This window comes from Xyrauchen texanus, chromosome 21 (genome assembly GCF_025860055.1).
Source record: "Xyrauchen texanus isolate HMW12.3.18 chromosome 21, RBS_HiC_50CHRs, whole genome shotgun sequence".
In the NCBI taxonomy this organism is placed as follows: domain Eukaryota; kingdom Metazoa; phylum Chordata; class Actinopteri; order Cypriniformes; family Catostomidae; genus Xyrauchen; species Xyrauchen texanus.
In genome coordinates, this window is record NC_068296.1 from 27,753,993 (window position 1) to 27,773,059 (window position 19,067).

Here is a 19,067-nt window from a genome sequence, read left to right on the forward strand (position 1 = left end):
TCCAGGTAATTTTCCCCTTTCTTCAGGACCATTATAATTTTTTCTATAATTACATTATTTTTTTGAAGATAAGTAGGCACATATCTCATTTCAACTCATTCAAAAAAGATATGAGATTTTGTGATGAGGAGGAAGGCAAGGCCGGGCTGTGAGTGCACATGGCTGGTTCCCAATCGGGCTAATCAAGAGATGAGAGGGATAAAGCCGAGCCGGAAGAGGCAGTTCGGGAGAGAGAGAGCCACACACAGCTGCTGCATCCAGCTCAGCTTTATCCCTCTCCTTGGCTGATTAGCCCGCTTGGGGGCCAGGTGTGCGCACTTACGGCCCGGCCCCGCCCTCCTCCTCATCACAGATACGTAAAAAAAAACATTTAAAAATTAAAAATATTATATATATATATTATATATATTATATATATATATATTTACACTGGCAACCAAAAGTTTGGAATAATGTACAGATTTTGCTGTTTCGGAAGGAAATTGATACTTTAATTCACCTAAAGTGGCATTCAACTGATCACAAAGTATAGTCAGGACATTACTGATGTAAAAAAACAGCACCATCACTATTCGAAAAAAATTTGAATAGATTTTTTGATCAAATCTAGACAGGCCCCATTTTCAGCAGCCATCACTCCAACACCTTTTCCTTGAGTAATCATGCTAAATTGCGTATTTAGTACTAGAAAATCACTTGCCATTATATCAAACACAGTTGAAAGCCATTTGATTCAATAAATGAAGCTTAACATTGTCTTTGTGGTTAAAATAATTGTAAAAAATAAACAGTTTTCTCTAGAAACTCATGAGTCAATCATTGTTTTGAGGAATGAAGGCTATACAATGCTTGAAATTGCCAAACAAACTGAAGATTTCATACAAAGGTGTACACTACAGTCTTCAAAGACAAAGGACAACTGGCTCTAACAAGGACACAAAGAGATGTGGAAAGCCCAGACACAACTAAAAAAAGACGATAATACATTGGAGTCTATAGTTTGAGAAATAGATGCCACACATTTCCTCAGCTGACAGCTTCATTGAATTCTACCCGCTCAACACCAGTTTCATGTACAACAGTAAAGAGAAGACTCAGGGGTGCAGGCCTTATTGGAAGAATTGCAAAGAAAAAGCCACTTTTGAAGCAGAAAAAAAAAGCTAAGGTTAGAGTTGGCAAAGAAACACAGACATTGGACAACAGATAATTGGAAAAGAGTGTTATGGATCATAAACACATTGAACATTTGTGGGATCATCTAGACTGTAAGGTGCGTGAGAAGTGCCCGACAAGACAGCCACCTCTATGGCAAGTGCTATAGGAAGGGTGGGGTGCAATGTCACCCGAGTATCTGGACAAACTGACAGCTAGAATGCCAAGGATCTGAAAAGCTGTCTTTGCTGCATGTGGAACTCTTTGAAGTAATTTAAGAAGATCTAAAAAATGTTTGCTAATTTTAATAGTACATTTTCATATTATTAATGTCATGACTATACATTGCGATCAGTTGAATGCACTTTCACAAATAAAAGTACCAATTAAATTTTATCATAAGAGAAAAATCTGTACCTTATTCCAAACTTTTGGCCGCCAGTGTATATATTTTTTAAATAGTGACTTTTTTATACATCACGGTGATATACGTTGTACCGTCATAAAATTAAAGGGGTCATGAAATGGAGAATCAAATATTATTTGATATTTAGACATATAAGAGGTAACTGTACTATAAAAACATACTTTAATTTTCAGAACTCAAAACTTCCTCCCCAGTCTCAGAACTAAAAACTTCCTTTCCAGTCTAAAAAGAGCATTTATAGTTACAACCTTGCTGAAACATCTCGTTTTGAAATCTGTGTGTTTATGATGCCACAACACATTGTTAATTTGAATGTACACGACCCAAAACATGTGCCATCGTCATGAGTGTAGACTACTGTTGAGGAGAGAATGGCTCAGTTTAATTTGTTTTGCTGCCTCTAGATCGTTTTTAGCTCAGGTGTCACAAAGATTCAATGTTCTGGACAAGTTCAAGCTGCAAAGAGGTGACTGTTACATAGTTTAACATTATTCCAGATTGTTCTGTACCAAGCAAAGTTTCAGTGCTTGATAAACTTTAAGGCAATTTTTCCCCCCTTCTGCTCTAGTATAATGAGAGATTGCCATGCCTTGTGTACACTGTTACAAATGTTGCCTACGATTCTAACATAAAATACAGCCTATTGCAACAGTACTTGCTAGAGAATGAGTGATTAATACAGTGAGTGATTTCGGGTTTGACCTCAAAATGACTGCTGATTATCAAAATCAATATATAAACAGATAAAGAATATTTGTTTGAGTTGAATAATTGTATTATGTGTGAAGAAAACAGTGAAATTAAATATATTACGGTGTAGTAATATTCTAATATTCATGCGGTGCAGCATGAATACTATTTTTCTAATGCAATGACTTTAGATAATCAGAACATTGCGCATTAACTTTCAAGTTTTAAAGGAGAAGCAGCCTAAATCTGAATGTTTCTGACAGAGGGTCAGAATGAGGATGGAAAATGTGACCTAGAGATGTTTCACATATACACTGGCCAAACTACTCATATGGTTACAACATCATATTTCTACCCCCTTTGTTTCTCACATCAATTAATGACATCAAGATCACATCAGAATGATGATTATAATTATGACTATTATGAGGAAAAAAGAAAGAGGAAAGGTAGCCCTAAAAAAGCAGTTCTTCCTACCAATGAGTGGGTAAACTCAGGTGCGTGGTCATTCCTGTCTGTGATGGTGATGGTAGCTGTTGCAGTTCCTGTCAGTCCCACTTCACTTCCTGCCATGTCCTTGGCCACAATCTCCAGCTCATACTGCGTGGTCGGGAGAGTCTACGGACACAGAAAAACACTGTTAGAAGAGTCGTGCTAAAACATGCACAAGTTACTTGATATAGAACTTTTAGATAGAGGGAGGGTAGTTGTCATACATGTTAACCATGCTTAAGTGGCTTAATCTAAGAACAAGCAATTGTTCAACGACTCTTTAGGGCTTGTTAGTACTGTAAATATGCAATGATAACCACCACCTACTTTTAATGAGTGCCTAAGTTGCAAATTAACTGATAAAATCAAGCAATTAAGATTTAATCAGCCAATCATTTTAATGAAGTCATGGCATTAAAGGGATAGTTCACCCCAAACAATTTTTTATAATGTAATAATTTACTTTCCCTTTTGCTAATCCAAAACAATGACTTTCATTCTTCAGTGGAACATACAAGGCGACGAAACACAGAATGTTAGCCTCAGTCACCATTCCCTTTCAATGCATATTTTCATTGTGTTCCATGGAAGTAAAAAGTAATATGAGTTAGTAACAATGTGAGTGTGATTAAATAACAAAAAGGTTTTAATTTTGGGTGGACTATCCCTTTCACACAAAATAACCAGAAATAACATAATTTTCTAAAATCTAGCATTTCACCAATGACATTTAAAATGCTGAACTCAATCAGTTCACACAATCAGCTCATTATTACACATGATTGACTAGTAATCTATGATACCAACATATCATTTTGCTTATTATCATTTAATCATCCATAAGTGATTTTTACACAAGGGACGATGTTGAAACAATAATAAAGGCTTCATGCAAGATCAGTGCCATTCCCTGACAGGTGCTAGTCATAAATTTCAAGTTTGGCACTTTTCAAAGGTAATATTAAAAGAAAAACATTGAAAATGTAAACTACGCCCACATCATCTTTTCTACAAGGCCAAGTCCTTAGTCGGAATGTCAAGTGCCAAAAATATTGAGGGAAGGGAAAGACATTTTCCTAAACAATTAATGAATAAAAGTGCTTGCATAAAAGACAGAAATGAAAACACCCAGAAGATATCAGCATTTTTATTCAAAAGATGCTACGCCTAAATCATTTTACATAGCTTATATAATTTTCTTTAGCCATCTAAAAGACACAAATAAATTCTTGCAACCAAGTTATAAAAGAAGCCAAAGTTATTTTACAGATATTTCAGGAGAAATATCCTGCAATCACTGCATGAATAATACATTGCAGCATAACACAGAGAAATGGGCACATAAGCTTCATGTTTTATTCTGGTCTCCAACACACATGAAGTTATCTAAATCTATCAAAACAAATCTTTAAGTGGTTAAAACCAGTTCATCTCTGTCCGACATGTCCTACTCATCAAGAGGAAAATCAGACTATTCCAGACTAAAAGCCTAATATTCATAACAACAAGCATTTGTTAAAATAAGTTGACCCCACTGGAAAACCATGATGGCACATTGCACTGGTACTGTGAGGTGCCATTAATGCTAACATTTATTTCCTTTATTGAAATCCCACTCAGTGCAGTGTTAAGTACCACATGCTTAATAAAACTCATCCATCTGTTTCACATAATGCCCAGGAGGCCCCTGCTGCAGTCATTTACCCATGGTGCAATGCTTTGCAATAAATTACACTTGCTATCTCAAGCTTCAAACATTGCCTCAGAAGACTGTGATTCTGACAAAGTTGCAATTAATAAACTGAGGAATTACAAAATATTGTGACACTTCAGACTATGAATATACTTAAAACATGGGCACTTTGGGAGTAGAGTATCATTAAAGTGAAACCAAAGAGAAATGTAATAAAAGTAGTTCCTTTTTTATGTTTGATTAAATCACTGCATGTAAAGATGCCAAATGATCCATTACAAGTGTGAAACTCCTCCCATAGCTTTTTAATTATAATTCAAATAAGAAAATAACTGTGAAATATAAACCATCTGGCCAGGGAAGACCAATGATATCATGTAAATCCACAAACAAAGATGATGTGATTAATATAAACAATGCGATAGGGCAGTTTTAAATCATTCCGAATACAAAGTGGAAACAAAAAAATGGACAGAAACCGTTAAAAATGATGTCAGTGGATGTAGAGAAATTTACGGTCAAGCATAGTTTAATGATGTGTTCCATTCAAGGTCATATGTGGCATATTCCTACTTGACATCTCTGACTTTGGAACACTAAAGCTATTCTGTTGGCCGATACTCAGAAGTATGGAAAACATTTATATTTATCGCGATCTCAGTTCTATCTGATGTGTCTCGCCTCTCCACTTGCGATCAGATCTTAATACCTTAATGCTTTTTAATGTGGTTATTGATTTTCAAATGATTTCCCAAATTGGAAGTACTACTTCAAATGACATACTATTTCACTTTTATTGGAAGTTGGAATGGAACACAGCTTAATACCATCCAAAATCCATTATCAGATTTATGTTATTATGTATTATTTTTCTTTAATTTGTAACATACTCTGTTCTCTAGAAATCCTCCCATGCTGAACTTTGAACAGAGAACATCATCAAATGGTACAACAGCATAACAATGCAACCAAGTCAATACAGCACTTCCGACTGAGAACAGCTTAGATTGGTTTGGGAAGGCTGTCATTGACAAATGACTCAGAACTTATTTACTGCTGATAAACAGATGGTACTTCACAGTACTGTGACTTAAAAAAAAGAAGGCAAACCCATCTGGATAAAAGAAAGGTGGGTGCAGATTAAATCTCAGTGCCGTCAAAAGCTTGCACGAAACTCTTGAGTAGCATGAAAACATCTTAATGAGTCGAGCATCTTTCTCGTTCACCCACTGAGATCTATCATACCGATGCACCTGTGGCCTTCCCATGTGCCTTTGAAGGTCATAAAACTACAAAACCTGCTAAAACATAATATGGAACATTGAAAATGTTTCGGGTACGTCAGTAAATGCGATGCAAGACTAGAGGATGTCTTTAAATACAAATTCTGTCATAATTTACCCTCAAGTTGTTTCAAACCAGTATGACTTTCTTTAGTCTGTGGAACACAAACAGATGGTAGTCAGAATGACAGCCTCAGTCACCCTTCGCTTTTATTGTATGGAAAAAATCAAGATGAAATGAAAGTGAATGGTGACTAAGACTGTCAGTCCCAAACATTTTACCTAACATTCCCCTTTCTTTTTTTTTTTTTTTTTCGACAGGAAAAACAGAAAACACAGGTTTTTATTTTTTAATTACCTATTTATTTACACTATTGCATTATGATCTTGTTATCACATCCCAGGTATGTCAATAATTTCAAGACACTGGATCCAGGACACATGTCGTTTGACCGGTGACAGATTAATACAATTCTGTGTGGCCGTACAATAACTCATTTAAAATCAGACTCAGTGCAATCAAGAATAGTACTGCACAATAGATCAAGGCTTTTCCTATAAGTCGAGTGTCTAAATAATTAAGTAATACAGACTATACGAGTTGGAAATATATGCACGGTGGTGAGACGGAACTGGCTTTGACCTGCTGAATGAGATATCACCTCTTCCCCTTCAATAGGTGTGATGTCATAATTGTGCTTCTGTAGTCACTTTTTGTTCTCTCAAGCGCTTTGATATCCAGCATCTGCCTTTCCAAGCCCCTCAGCCTATTCACCAGTCTCCCTTTCATTGCTCAAGAACATAATGATCCATAAAAAAGCCATTTAAGAACCAGCTGAAATGGTGAATAAAACTATGATGGGCTGTGTTATGTAGGGGATCTCTCTATCATGCCATTAATTTCTACCAGCCACGTCATCTTATTTCTCACAATCTCTCTTTCATTTTCACTGATTGTCTTTGCAATTGCCTCCACTCAGTGTGCCGTTTTGTATAGTTCAGCTTTAACTAAGTTGTAGATATGCTAATGTATCCTGTACCTTTAATTTAATACTTCTGCACAGTGCAGCGCAAATCTGGATGGGTTTATCGCTTTGAGTATCTGTTCGATCGCTGGGATGTTAGAAGCGTGTTATTCTCATTTTCTTTCATTTTCTCTTATTATGTGTTATCCTTGCCATCCACACCTTGAATAAAGCTGCCATTTTTCTCTCTAACATTTATACTTCTCTCACTTTATCCCATAGATTTGTGTCATGTCCATGCTTTTTTTTAAATTTTGTTTACGTATAAAGCTCCAAGTACAGCACATATGATGGTATGAAATCATAATAATTCAACTCATCAAGTTTTATTAACATATTGATCTTTCATTTGAGGCACATTTTTAAGACATTTGCAAGAAATTTCTAGATCCCATTTACCAGTAATGTTAAAAAATAACTTGTATCTATTCGTTTTACATCAATTTATAATTGGCATGATATAAATGTAAATGTCACCTTCCCCAGAATATTTTCGACTATAATGGAGAAATTAACTTGAATGAATTGTGCATGCTAATAATGCCATTTATTTACACACGTTGTTTGCATTGCTCAATCTATAATAACACTTTTACAATTTACATTGAAAAGAGGTGTGGCTAAATACAATTAAAATGACTATATTTGACTTATTAAATGACATTCACTGATGACTTAAATAAGATAGAATAAGGAATAAGGAATAGTTTTAGAATTAAAAGAACGAACATTTTTTAATTTTCTTAAAAAAAAACAAAGGAGGCAAAAATCGAGGTTACAGTGAGACACTGACTATAAAAGTAAATGGGAACCATTTTTGGAGGGAGCAAATTTGAAGCTTCCAATAACTTTACAGCTTAAATAATACAAAAGTTTTGACAGAAAAGTCGTTTTAAGGTTTTTAAAGTTGTAAAATTAGATATAACTTTCCACAGAAAAGGTTAGTACAAAATTGTATCACACTTAAATCAGGCTAACGTGCATATTGTTTACATCTTGTGGCTATACTTTTGAAACAGTGAGGATTTTAATGTTAATATCAAGAGATACTAAAAGTAATTTTGCCTCTCAAGTAAATGTGTCATGTTTTAAAGTGGTTTACGAGGAATTTTTTTAGGTTATAAACTGGTAATTACAAGAGTATTATGCAATAAATGTGGTTTATGAGGACATTTCTAGTGCCTTTGTTTGCTGTTGTTCAAATGCTTAACATCACAGCTGGTGTAGTTTAAGGGTCATGAGACTCTTTTGAGTAACTTCACTGATTTTGGCTCCATTTCCAATGCACAACCGACTGACAACCAGCCAACACATCCACTGCCATATTTTGTGCAAAACAGGCTAATTTTACTTCTATCAGCACCCAGCCTTCATTACGTTTAGACAACTGTTAGTGAGTGCCATGCACGGAGCGTTCACTAGGGATTTCCAGGGGAGTCAATTTGTGATGCGTTCCTGGATGTGCGATGTTCAGGCTGTCTAGCATTGTGACTTCCCTCTGAGCTCAGCGGAGCACAGAGCCAGAGGCAATGTGCCATGATCCAGCAAGCTGCTCTGCTAGTCTGCTATTTATGTTTGTCTCACTTGGCATGAGCTGTTACACCAGAGAAAACATTGTGCTGAGAAGAATGTGAAAATTATGTGTAAATTGATAATCATCAGGTATCGTCAGGAAGACAGCTGATGTAATCTCTGACACTCAGGGATAAATTCACTAAACAGCTGTGCCACTTTGCATGCAGTATTTCAGTGCAAAAACTCACTAACCAACTTTTTAAAGGAATATTCCGGGTTTAATACAAGTTAAGCTCAATCGACAGCATTTGTGGCATAATGTTGATCACCACAAATTTATTTTGATCCTCTTTATCTTTAAAAAAAAGCAAAAATCTGGGTTAAAGTGAGGCACTTACAATGGAAGTGAATGGGGCCAATCCATTAAAGTAACTTTTTTGTTTGTGTCATCTTGGACTTACACCTAGCAGAGCATCATTCAAAATCAATAGTTTTTCAATTTCAGATGTCATTGCAGAAATGTAGTATTCACTTTTTTGTCTTGATCATTTTAGAATAATAGTAATGTCATTAAAACAATGGAATAGAATAAATGGAACTATGGGAATTATGTTGTGGCTAAAAAAATCTAAAACAAATCAAACTGTGTTATATTTTGTATCTTCAGAGTAGTCACCCTTTGCCTAGAAATTGCAGACATGTACTTGTGACATTTTCTAAACCAGCTTCTTGAGGTATCACCCTGGGATGCCTTTTAAAAAGTATTGAAGCAGTTCCCATCCACGTTAGGCACATAATGGCTGCTTTTCTTTATTATTTGGTCCAAATCATCCATTAAAAAAAAGAAATTAAATTTATTTTTATTAAATTTTACTTTTGTAATGAAATAAATTAAGATGGGGGCACAATTATATTTTTGCCTACAAAAATAAATTCAAACATTTAAGCATACACCTTCAGATCAAATGATTTTTAAGATCATGAGAAACATTTCAGTCAAGTGTTTCAAATCTGAATTTGAAAATTAATTTGAAAATTAATATTAATTTATTTAATAGTAAAACATTTTAGTGAGGAAAAAAATACTGAGTGCAAATGTAATCTTTGTTTACATAAATCTAAAACATTTTAGTGAGGTTTATGCTAAAACAAGAGAGAAAAGGTCTAAAACTCTCATTTTTAATAGATTTCTCTGAAAACAAGACAGAATATCTTATATAATTTAGCTTTTCCAGTATAAGTATATATGTCTTGTTTCAAAGATGTTCAAATATTTTTATATAATGCAGTTCACATTGTTTTATTTTTATATGTTTACTGTAAACAAGACAAAAATACAAAGAAAATTGTTTATTGTGTGATAAATAAACTGTAAATTCATACATAATTTTTAAATACAATGAAAGTGAATGGTGCCTAAGGCTAAAATTCTGCCTAGCATCTCCTGTTGTGTTCCATTGGAAAAATAATGTCATCCAGGTCCTCCTCGAAAAGTGGTTTAGAAACTTGAAAACCTGGTTTAAAAACCTGTAGAGACTGTAGAGAATTTCTTCTAAAATTGTGCTTTTGTGATTGCTATTTCTCAGTGTGGTTCCTGTCTGCTATCCTTGAATGTACACTCCTAAATGGCCTCCAGCCATTCCACTGTTCCTTCTATTAAGTATTTTTCTCAGAAGACCATGCGTGCAGCTGCAGAGAGTTTTAAAAGTTTGTGTAAAATCTCCCTGCATTGCGTCCTCCAACACGTCTCTCATCCTTCTACTCACTGATTTCTTACAATGAACAAACAGCTGTCTTATTTGATGGATTTCTTGGTGCTTGGTAGCTTGATTCATTGGATGTCTACTAAAAAGCCAGCTGTATTTTATAAATGAATCATGAGATGGAGACTAATTGCCATTAAAAAATTAACACTAATGCATGAACAATCTGAATGACTGAAGTCACTGACACTGCAATATGCAAAATGTCCAGTTATGATTAACAATCATCCGAGAGTTCCATGTCAGTTTGGAAAGCTTTTCAGATTTCATCGCACACGGTCTCGAGAAGGATTTGGCTCACTCCTAAAACTATCTCACTTTAGCAAATATGCACCAAGATATCGTTTCCCACTAATGACATAACCCAATTTATTATAGTCTGAGGCTGTGCTTAAACATTAATAGAAAAGTCATTGAGCACTTTGGAATATGGAAACACTTGTCACTCCAGCAAAGGTATCTCAGAGAAACCTGATATACAGAATGGCATTACATGTAAATTACATACAGTATATACCATGTATGTTCACGAATGACTTTGACTGAGATAAAATGTCATATTCTAAAAAAATACTACCAAAAAACGACCATTTTCATGTATGCAACATACTTCCTACATTTACACATAAATGGCACATACATAAAAATTAATTCCTGCATTTAACATGTATGGGTACTTTTATTGCATTACGTTTTACACATGTAGCATACTTTAAGAATTGGAAATATATGCCCTATAATTGTATGTATGTACATTAAATGGCCATATAACACATATATAACTAATTTTAGGACACAAAACATTTTTCATCTAAGAGTAATTCATGAAGCATTTTTATGCTTAAAGTAGCGCCAAAACACACAACAACTTCCTAAGAGTCACTCGCAAATGATCCGAAGCATGCCTGCTGCCGTCAATCCATATTAAAAACAATGTATTAGAATATTATTATGACACTGACCATTTAAAAAGGCATCGCCTGAATCACAATTGAGTCTGTATTTTTATAATCATGTATTTGAATGTAATGAAAAATATTATATTGTTGACATTGACCTTTAAAACAGTATTGTCGTAATAGCGCCATTTTTGTTAACTCTCCCACAAACTGAAACAACCAAATTACACCAGAGATAAAGGTTGACAACTCTGTGCTCCCTGGACACATCAAAATAAAACTGTGTAGCTGTGGATGCACAGGAAAAAAATTGTCTTCGCTTACAAATAGCAGTTCACTGTCTACCAATCTAAAAGTATATTTCAATCTAAAATGCAATTTAAAAGTGTGTACTAATAAAATGTGACATCATTCATAGCAACGAGGTCTGGCATCAACTCTTGATGAGGTCTGGCAAAACTTGCTCTTAGCAGTTTTGTGAATAGGTTTTAAGCAAAGACTCCTAGCTAGGAACTCTTTGAAGAACTCCTAGTGGTAAGTAAACATGGGCCCAGGATCAAAGCCTTTCCCTAAACAAAGCCCTCCAAAAAAAGGTTACTGGTGATTTACAGGTTCCAAAGCTAGGTCCACTCAAATAGTGAGCTCTGCAATGAAAGAGCCCCAAAGGAGTCTCATTTATTTTTGTTCACCTTTCTGTTGTTATTTAGTCTCGATTTGGAATGTTTCTGTGTGCATTTGTGACAAAGAGATTGATTTCTGGCGCTTCCCTGCCTCTGACATTTCAAAAAGAATTTCTGCCCCGTGGCTCTCTTGAGTCAACATCCTGACATCGGGAAGGACACAGAGGGAATGATGTCAACTAAGGAGGCTGGTTGTAATCACCTAATATCCCAGATACCGCAGTTACTCTGAACTAGCACAGGTTTTTTCATAAAAGGTATGGTGTATAATATGAACCCCAGACTTTGACACAGGGTGTATATTGCGATTTCTAATTTTACCACATGATAAAAACACTGTGGACTAATATACTTATACATACTATACAGTATATTTACAGTTGAAGAAGTTTACATACACCTTAGCCAAATACATTTAAACTCAGTTTTTTCACAATTCCAGACATTTAATCGTAGAAAACATTGCTTGACATAGGTCACTTAGGATCACTTCTTTATTTTAAGAATGTGAAATGTCAGAATAATAGTAGAGATAATTATTTATTTCAGATTTTTTTATTTTCTTTATTCCCAATGGGTAAAATCTTTACATATACTTTGTTTGTATTTGGTAGCATTGCCTTTAAATTGTTTAACTTGGGTGAAGACATTTTGGATAGCAATCCACAAGCTTCTAACAATAAGTTCCTGGAATTTTGGCCCATTCCTCCAGACAGAACTGGTGTAACGGAGTCGGGTTTGTAGGCTTCCTTGCTCGCACATGCTCTTTCAGTTCTGCCCACACATTTTCTTTTGGATTGAGGTCATGGCTTTGTGATAGCCACTCCAATACCTTTACTTTGTTGTCCTTAAGCCATTTTGCCACAACTTTGGGGATATGCTTGTGGTCATTGTCCATTTGGAAAACCCATTTGTGACCAAGCTTTAACTTCATAGCTGATGTCTTGAAATGTTGCTTCAATATATACACAATTTTCCATCCTCATGATGCCATCTATTTTGTGAAGTGCACCAGTCCCTGCTGCAGCAAAGCATCCCCACAATATGATGCTACAACCCCCATGCTTCATGGTTGGGATGCTGTTCTTCAGCTTGCAAACCTCGCCCTTTTTCCTCCAAACATGACAATGGTCATAATCGCCAAAAAGTTACATTTTTGTCTCATCAGACCAGAGGAAATTTCTCCCAAAAATAAGAACTTTGTCAACACGTGCACTTGCAAACTGTAGTCTGGCTCTTTTATGGCGGTTTTGGAGCATTGTTTTTTTTTTCCCTTGCTGAACAGCCTTTCAGGTTATGTTGATATAGGACTTGTTTTACTGTGAAGATGCTGGAGGAAATAGATAGACATGGTTCTTTACTGTTCTGGGATTTATTTGCACGTTTCGCACAAAACTTAGTTAATCTTTAAGAGACAGAATGCTCCTTCCTGAGCAGTATAATGGCTACGTGGTCCCATGGTGTTTATACTTGCATACTATTTTTTGTGCAGATGAACGTGGTACCTTAAGGGGTATGGAAATTGCTCCCAAGAATGAATCAGATTTGTGGATGTCCACAATATATTTTCTGAGGTATTGGCTGATTTCTTTAGATTTTCTCATGATGTCAAGCACAGGGGCACTGAGTTTGAAAGCAGGCCTTAAAATACATCCACAGGTACACCTCTAAATGACTGCAATTAGCCTATCAGACGTTAAATGGCTAATTAGCGAAAGGCTTGACATCATTTTCTGTAATTTTCAAATCTGCTTAAAAGGAATAGTTAACAAATTTCACTTCAACGCCAATTCAATGATTGATGTTTTTTTAATGGAAAAACAACTGTAATAAACAGATGTTTATGGTTCATTTTACATGAGTGCATAATTATTTTATCACATATACATAGACCATAGCTTTACAGCGCAAAATAATCTCTGAAATCTGATGACTGGATTTTTCTAATTTGTAGTTTTAATTCCCAAACAAGTTGGCCTACACCAAAATTTCTTACCGGAAACTGCCCTATGCGAATCCTTGACTCCCCTGTGAATATGACTTTGATGAAGTTTTCAGGACACCTTGCACTACGAGAAAGCACAAATCTTCTATGCCCCTTTACTTTGGATGTATTTACAGAGACTGATCAGTCAAATTACTGAGCTGATGATAGCAAGAAAGATGTGGCATCTCCTGATGCATGAGGGGCTTATTGGGGTCAAGGTTGGGGTTTCAGGGCTTGAAGAAACAGAGCAGAAAAAGCATGGCTAATCCAGACTAATCACTGTCAATTACCATCCAGTAATGGGGAGGAAGTAGTCCCCATTACCCCTGGCCTGCCGAAGAGGACATGATGAGGAAGAGGAAGGGGGAAGGGACAAGGAGGAGAAGGGGGTGATGTTTTATCATGGCCATCAAAAACCATCTGGGAAGTGGCAGCAGCACTTATGTTAAAGAGCACAGGTGTTGCTGTTTAACCGTTAATTAGATTAGTGCAGATCAAAGACAGACTGTCACCAGCAGGGAGCAGTTACATTGCAGGGAAGGGTGAAGGAGGTCTCTAAGGAACAATGCGGGCAGGAAATCTTTTTTTTTTTTTTTCACTGATTGAGACAGATTAATTTGCTTACCAAAGCTGGTTTCTCTGGTTTCCACCAAGACTAAGATCATCAAGGGGGAAAGTGGAAGCCAGAATGCTTTGTGTTCTGTTAAGGCAAATTAGATGTTCTTGGTTGACACCATACATGCTCTTCGCTTAACGTGATGTTCTAAAGTAGGCCTTGTCTCTAGATAAACATTATTTGTCCTGAAACAACATTCCCTGCAAACAATCAAATTTTAGTGTTAGAGCAAGGGTTGTTTGTACAGCCAGATTTTTCACTAACAAAATATACCTTGGATTACATTGCAGCTTAGACCCCATTAACGCCTGGTAATAAAGCCCCAGTGAAATAAAAATGTTGCTGCTTTTAGACCATATCTATTAGCTTTAAGGACATCTAAATGCTAGAGTACTCAAAAATAGATTTTTTTTCTTTACAGATATTCATTTAATCTCATGTATATTTTTTTCTGATTTCAGGAGTAGGTTAGGATTAGAGGACCCACTTTATATTAAGTGTCCTTAGCTACTATGTATTTAACCATTTGATGCAATATACTCATGTACACACATGTTGTTGCATTGCAATTACATTTAAAGTACTTGCATTTACTTATATTTGTAATTATACTGTTAAATTTACCCCTAACCCTACACTTTACTCCTAAACCGAACTGTACTCAACCTCAGTAGCAGCAAATGTGGGGATTTTGCAGAACAACATGTAGTTATACAGTAAATGCATAGTCTTGTATGTATTTAATGTTAGTACATAGCAGTTAAGGCCACCTAATATAAAGTGTGACAGGGTTAGAAATAGGGTTTGGCCTATGATTATTTGATAGCAATGTTGAAAAGGATGTTGATATACAGTACTTGATGAAATCACAGTAAGCCTTCTCCTGCCTACTTTACTGGTAGGATAGCTATTTATGAACACTGTGTAGACTATATGCAAATCAGATCATGGGTTTTACCTTTGATTCACAGCAAGTATCAGGCACACTGACAAAATCTATGAGGAACATGATGGACATGCCCTTATCTTTGAAACCACTGGCACATTCTTATTTCTTTGTGTATGAAAAGGAACCAGGATTTCTCAATATGCCACTATACGCTACTGATAATGTGTGACATATCCCCTCTGTGACAAAAGTAGTTACAGCCATAGGAATACAAAGACAGTCTCAACTACTCAGTATCCACAGGAAGTGCAGTGTCTTCCTGAGCTAAAAGAGAGTCCACCAAGTCTGAAAGATCACCCTCAGTGAGATTGCAAGATGCACATACATAGGAGCATGACTGGCAAAGCACTGGCACTACAAAATCACTCACACACACACAAGTAAATAGACAAGTCAAAGCTCCGGGCAACTCAGTGGCACAATTGAAGCTACAGTATGATCTAATGTGAAGAGCAATGCTCCAGTGCTGTTTTTTTGTTTTTGTTTCTGTTACTATGTTTTCTTATTTTTATTTTTTCCTCTTTATTTTCCCAGGCTCTTTAGATGATTTCCAAGGCAAAGTGTCAGCAGGTTGTGGCTTCAATCTCTGTGGATGACAATGTATGTGTGCATGTCCGTTTGTTTTGAGAGACAGCTTAGTGTAGATTTATCCATCATGCCATGCAGACAGGGTGTTTTCAAGGTGTTTTTATTTTTTAAAGGGATAGTTCACCCAAAAACAAAATGCTGAACACAAATGAATTATGATTTATTTTTGTAATAATAATAATTATATATATATATATATATATATATATATATATATATATATATATATATATATATATATATATATATATTTTTTTTAAGAATATCTCAGCTCAGTAGGTCCTTTCAATGCAAGTGAGAGATGGCTAGACCTTTGAAGCTCCAAAAATCATATAAACACAACATAAAAAGTAATCCATACAACTACAGTGGCTTAATATATGTCTTTTGAAGTGATGCAATAACTTTGGATGGGAAACAGATCAATATTTCAATCCTTTTTTTCTATAAATCTCTATTTTCAATTTCACATTCCAAATGAATGAATGTGAAAGTAGAGATTTATAGTAAAAAAAATACTTAAAAGACTTAAATAGTCATGTCAATTCATGTCACTTCTGAAGACATCAATTTAACCACTTTTTGCTGCCTTTTAGTAGATTTTTGGAGCTTGAAATGTCTGGTCACCATTCACTTGCATTGTATGGACCTGCAGAGCTGAAATATTCTTCTAAAAATGTACGCTTGTCTTCAGCAGAAGAAAGAAAGTCATACACTTCTGGGATGGCATGAGGGTGAGTATTTTGTTTATTATGATGAAATAATTAAAATTTTGGGGTGAACTATCCATTTAAGGACATCCATATGTGAAGAAATGTATCATATAAACAATAGAAACTGTGCATATGAGAGTGCTGGACTTCATATGCATAAAAGGTGTGCATAATTTCACTTCATTACATTTTGCGTGAAGTTTCATTACAGCTGTGCTTTCCCTAAGGACTGGACTAGGGACAGGAAATGCTGGTAGACATAACCATAACTTGTGCAAAACTAATAATTAGGCTCATAATTATAAATGTGCAGATCAGGCTTTAAAACTCTTAAATAATGTTGCTTAAATAATCCAAGTAATGACGTTAATTAAACAGTTTAAATCCCTGTAGGTGGCTCGGAAGGAGAGTACCATCTTTCTCGGAGATCAGTGGGAAAATGCTTAAGGAGTTTTTAGCAAAAAAAGAGCAAAGCGTCCACAGATAAAAGAGTCAGAGAGAATTCTCCTCTTCTCTGACAGCCCTCCAGCAGTAGATAGGAGCTACTGAGTGTGAAGCCAAGACCCCACACGGAGGCCTAGCCCTCTAGAGATGAGCACACATGCTGGAAGTGTTCAATCAGCCTAGTAAACAAATGCTCAGAGAAAGAGAGACACGTGTGAGAGAGACAGGTGGAGCGACAGTAGTGCAGAGAGCAGGTTGGATAGAGCTTTAGAGGATGAGAGATTTAGCCCATCATCTGGGATACATCCATCTTCTTCAGAATTTACATATGGTGTGTATAGAAGAGGCTTTCTTTCCAACAGTGTCAATGGTGTCCAACACCTATTATGGTGTCCAACAGCTATTATATTTAAAAAAGTTTTTATTTCCTTTTGTATTTATTTTTTTATTACTCATTAAAAGTTTTAGTCAGTTTACCTTAACATAAGCCATTACGGTTGACAGCAATCCAATTTGTTTTCATATATTTATTATAAGGGTTTTTCTAAGGACCCATCAATGTACACCAGACGTCACGTCATACACATACTATTTATAGGTCCCTGTGTCAAGTTAATCATAGTTTGAACCTTAGAAAGACACATCTTGAGATCCCTGTGTTCTTTATAGAATATAATATAGATTTTCTCCACTTTTCTCTTCAATTTGGAATGCCCAATTCCCAATTCAATCTAAATCCTCATGGTGGCATAGCGACTTGGATGAATCTCAGTTGCCTCTATGTCTGAGTGCAATCCGCACATCTTATCAAGTTTTCCCCGCAGTTGCCATATTTGTGACCATCAGTGGGAGGAAACAATGGTGGTGAATGGAAAAACACCCATAAAACGATATCAAGAAAAACATTTTAAAAACATTTTAAAAAAATTTTTTAAACCATGCCGCATCCCAGGAAAGGTCTGAAGTCAGGACAAATATTACCATATTTGAGTTTCATGGACATTTAAATTTATTTTTAATTCACAATATACCTCCGTATGCCGGCGAGTCTTATGTGTAACTGGCAAGTACACAGGCCTACCGGAACATCAACAGCTCTCATTCAGAATTATTATTATTTTCTACTTTGATTTGGTCAAAATATTACAAAACATCTGTGATGATCCTGTCTGTATGAATGCAAGAGCTGACTTATACTCATGATAATACACAGAAAGTAATGAGGCATATTAGTGAATAAGACTAATATGTTTACATTGTAGTCTGTAGTCTCTAAATAAATTATTATTTTCATAATATTATGATGTGTTTTTCTGACTAACATTAGTATATACACATGAACTATATACACTATGTATTCACAATATATTACTTTTTTTATAAAGAGAAAAATAAAATTAGCTGGCTTTTGCCGCATTCCAAAGCTTAGCACATGAAGAAATATGGAATTTTGTTCACAAACATGGCGGCACGGTCATACAGTGACGTCACATGAAACAGGTCAATATGTTGAGGTCTTCATACTTATATAGTCATGGACACTGGGGGGCCTTGGAGTAAATAAAGGTTGATGACCATTATTTTAGTGCTTATTTATAGTTTAAGTTGCAGAAACGTCCAAGTTCTTTTATTTTTTATTGTAGTTAACAAAATTATTTCATTATAGTTTTCATATCTAAATGGTTATACATTTGAAAACAAGCTGGGAAAGGTAAAGGCAGATAAAGGGGTTAGTAATTGACTCATCATATTACATCACCCTATTAATACTGCGGTTAAAAAACATATTTTAAGGGAATAAAACCTGTATACACAAATAATTATGCAAAGATGCACATTATAATGCAAAAGACACACCTGAATAATGTGTAATTTGTACAGGTGAGCAAGGAGCGTGCCTGAGTGAGGAGAATAAATCTCTGATTAATGGTAAAACATTTTAAACAGTTTCCGCCAACAGTGTAGTTCCCTCGGGGGAGGTAAAGTGTTAAAATGACATGCCTTGTCTAAAAACTACTCAAGAAAGTGTCAACAGCACGGGCGTAATTGCTACAAAATGTCACCACGGCTGATTACGAGCGATTTGTACCTCAGCGAAAAAGAAACCAAATTAGAATAAATAAATAAATAAATAAAACATGCTCCCCTTCG

The 19,067-nt window shown here is 35.5% G+C and overlaps 1 protein-coding gene across 1 annotated transcript in view; it reads right to left on the minus strand.

Moving 5' to 3' along the window:
• Positions 1–19,067, minus strand: part of LOC127661937 (cadherin-13-like) — a 562,582-nt gene that overhangs the window by 131,726 nt on the left and 411,789 nt on the right. Inside the window, exon 8 of the mRNA XM_052152905.1 lies at positions 2,747–2,887. Within this exon, the coding sequence (XP_052008865.1) occupies positions 2,747–2,887 (141 nt within the window). The remainder of the gene's footprint in view (positions 1–2,746; positions 2,888–19,067) is intronic.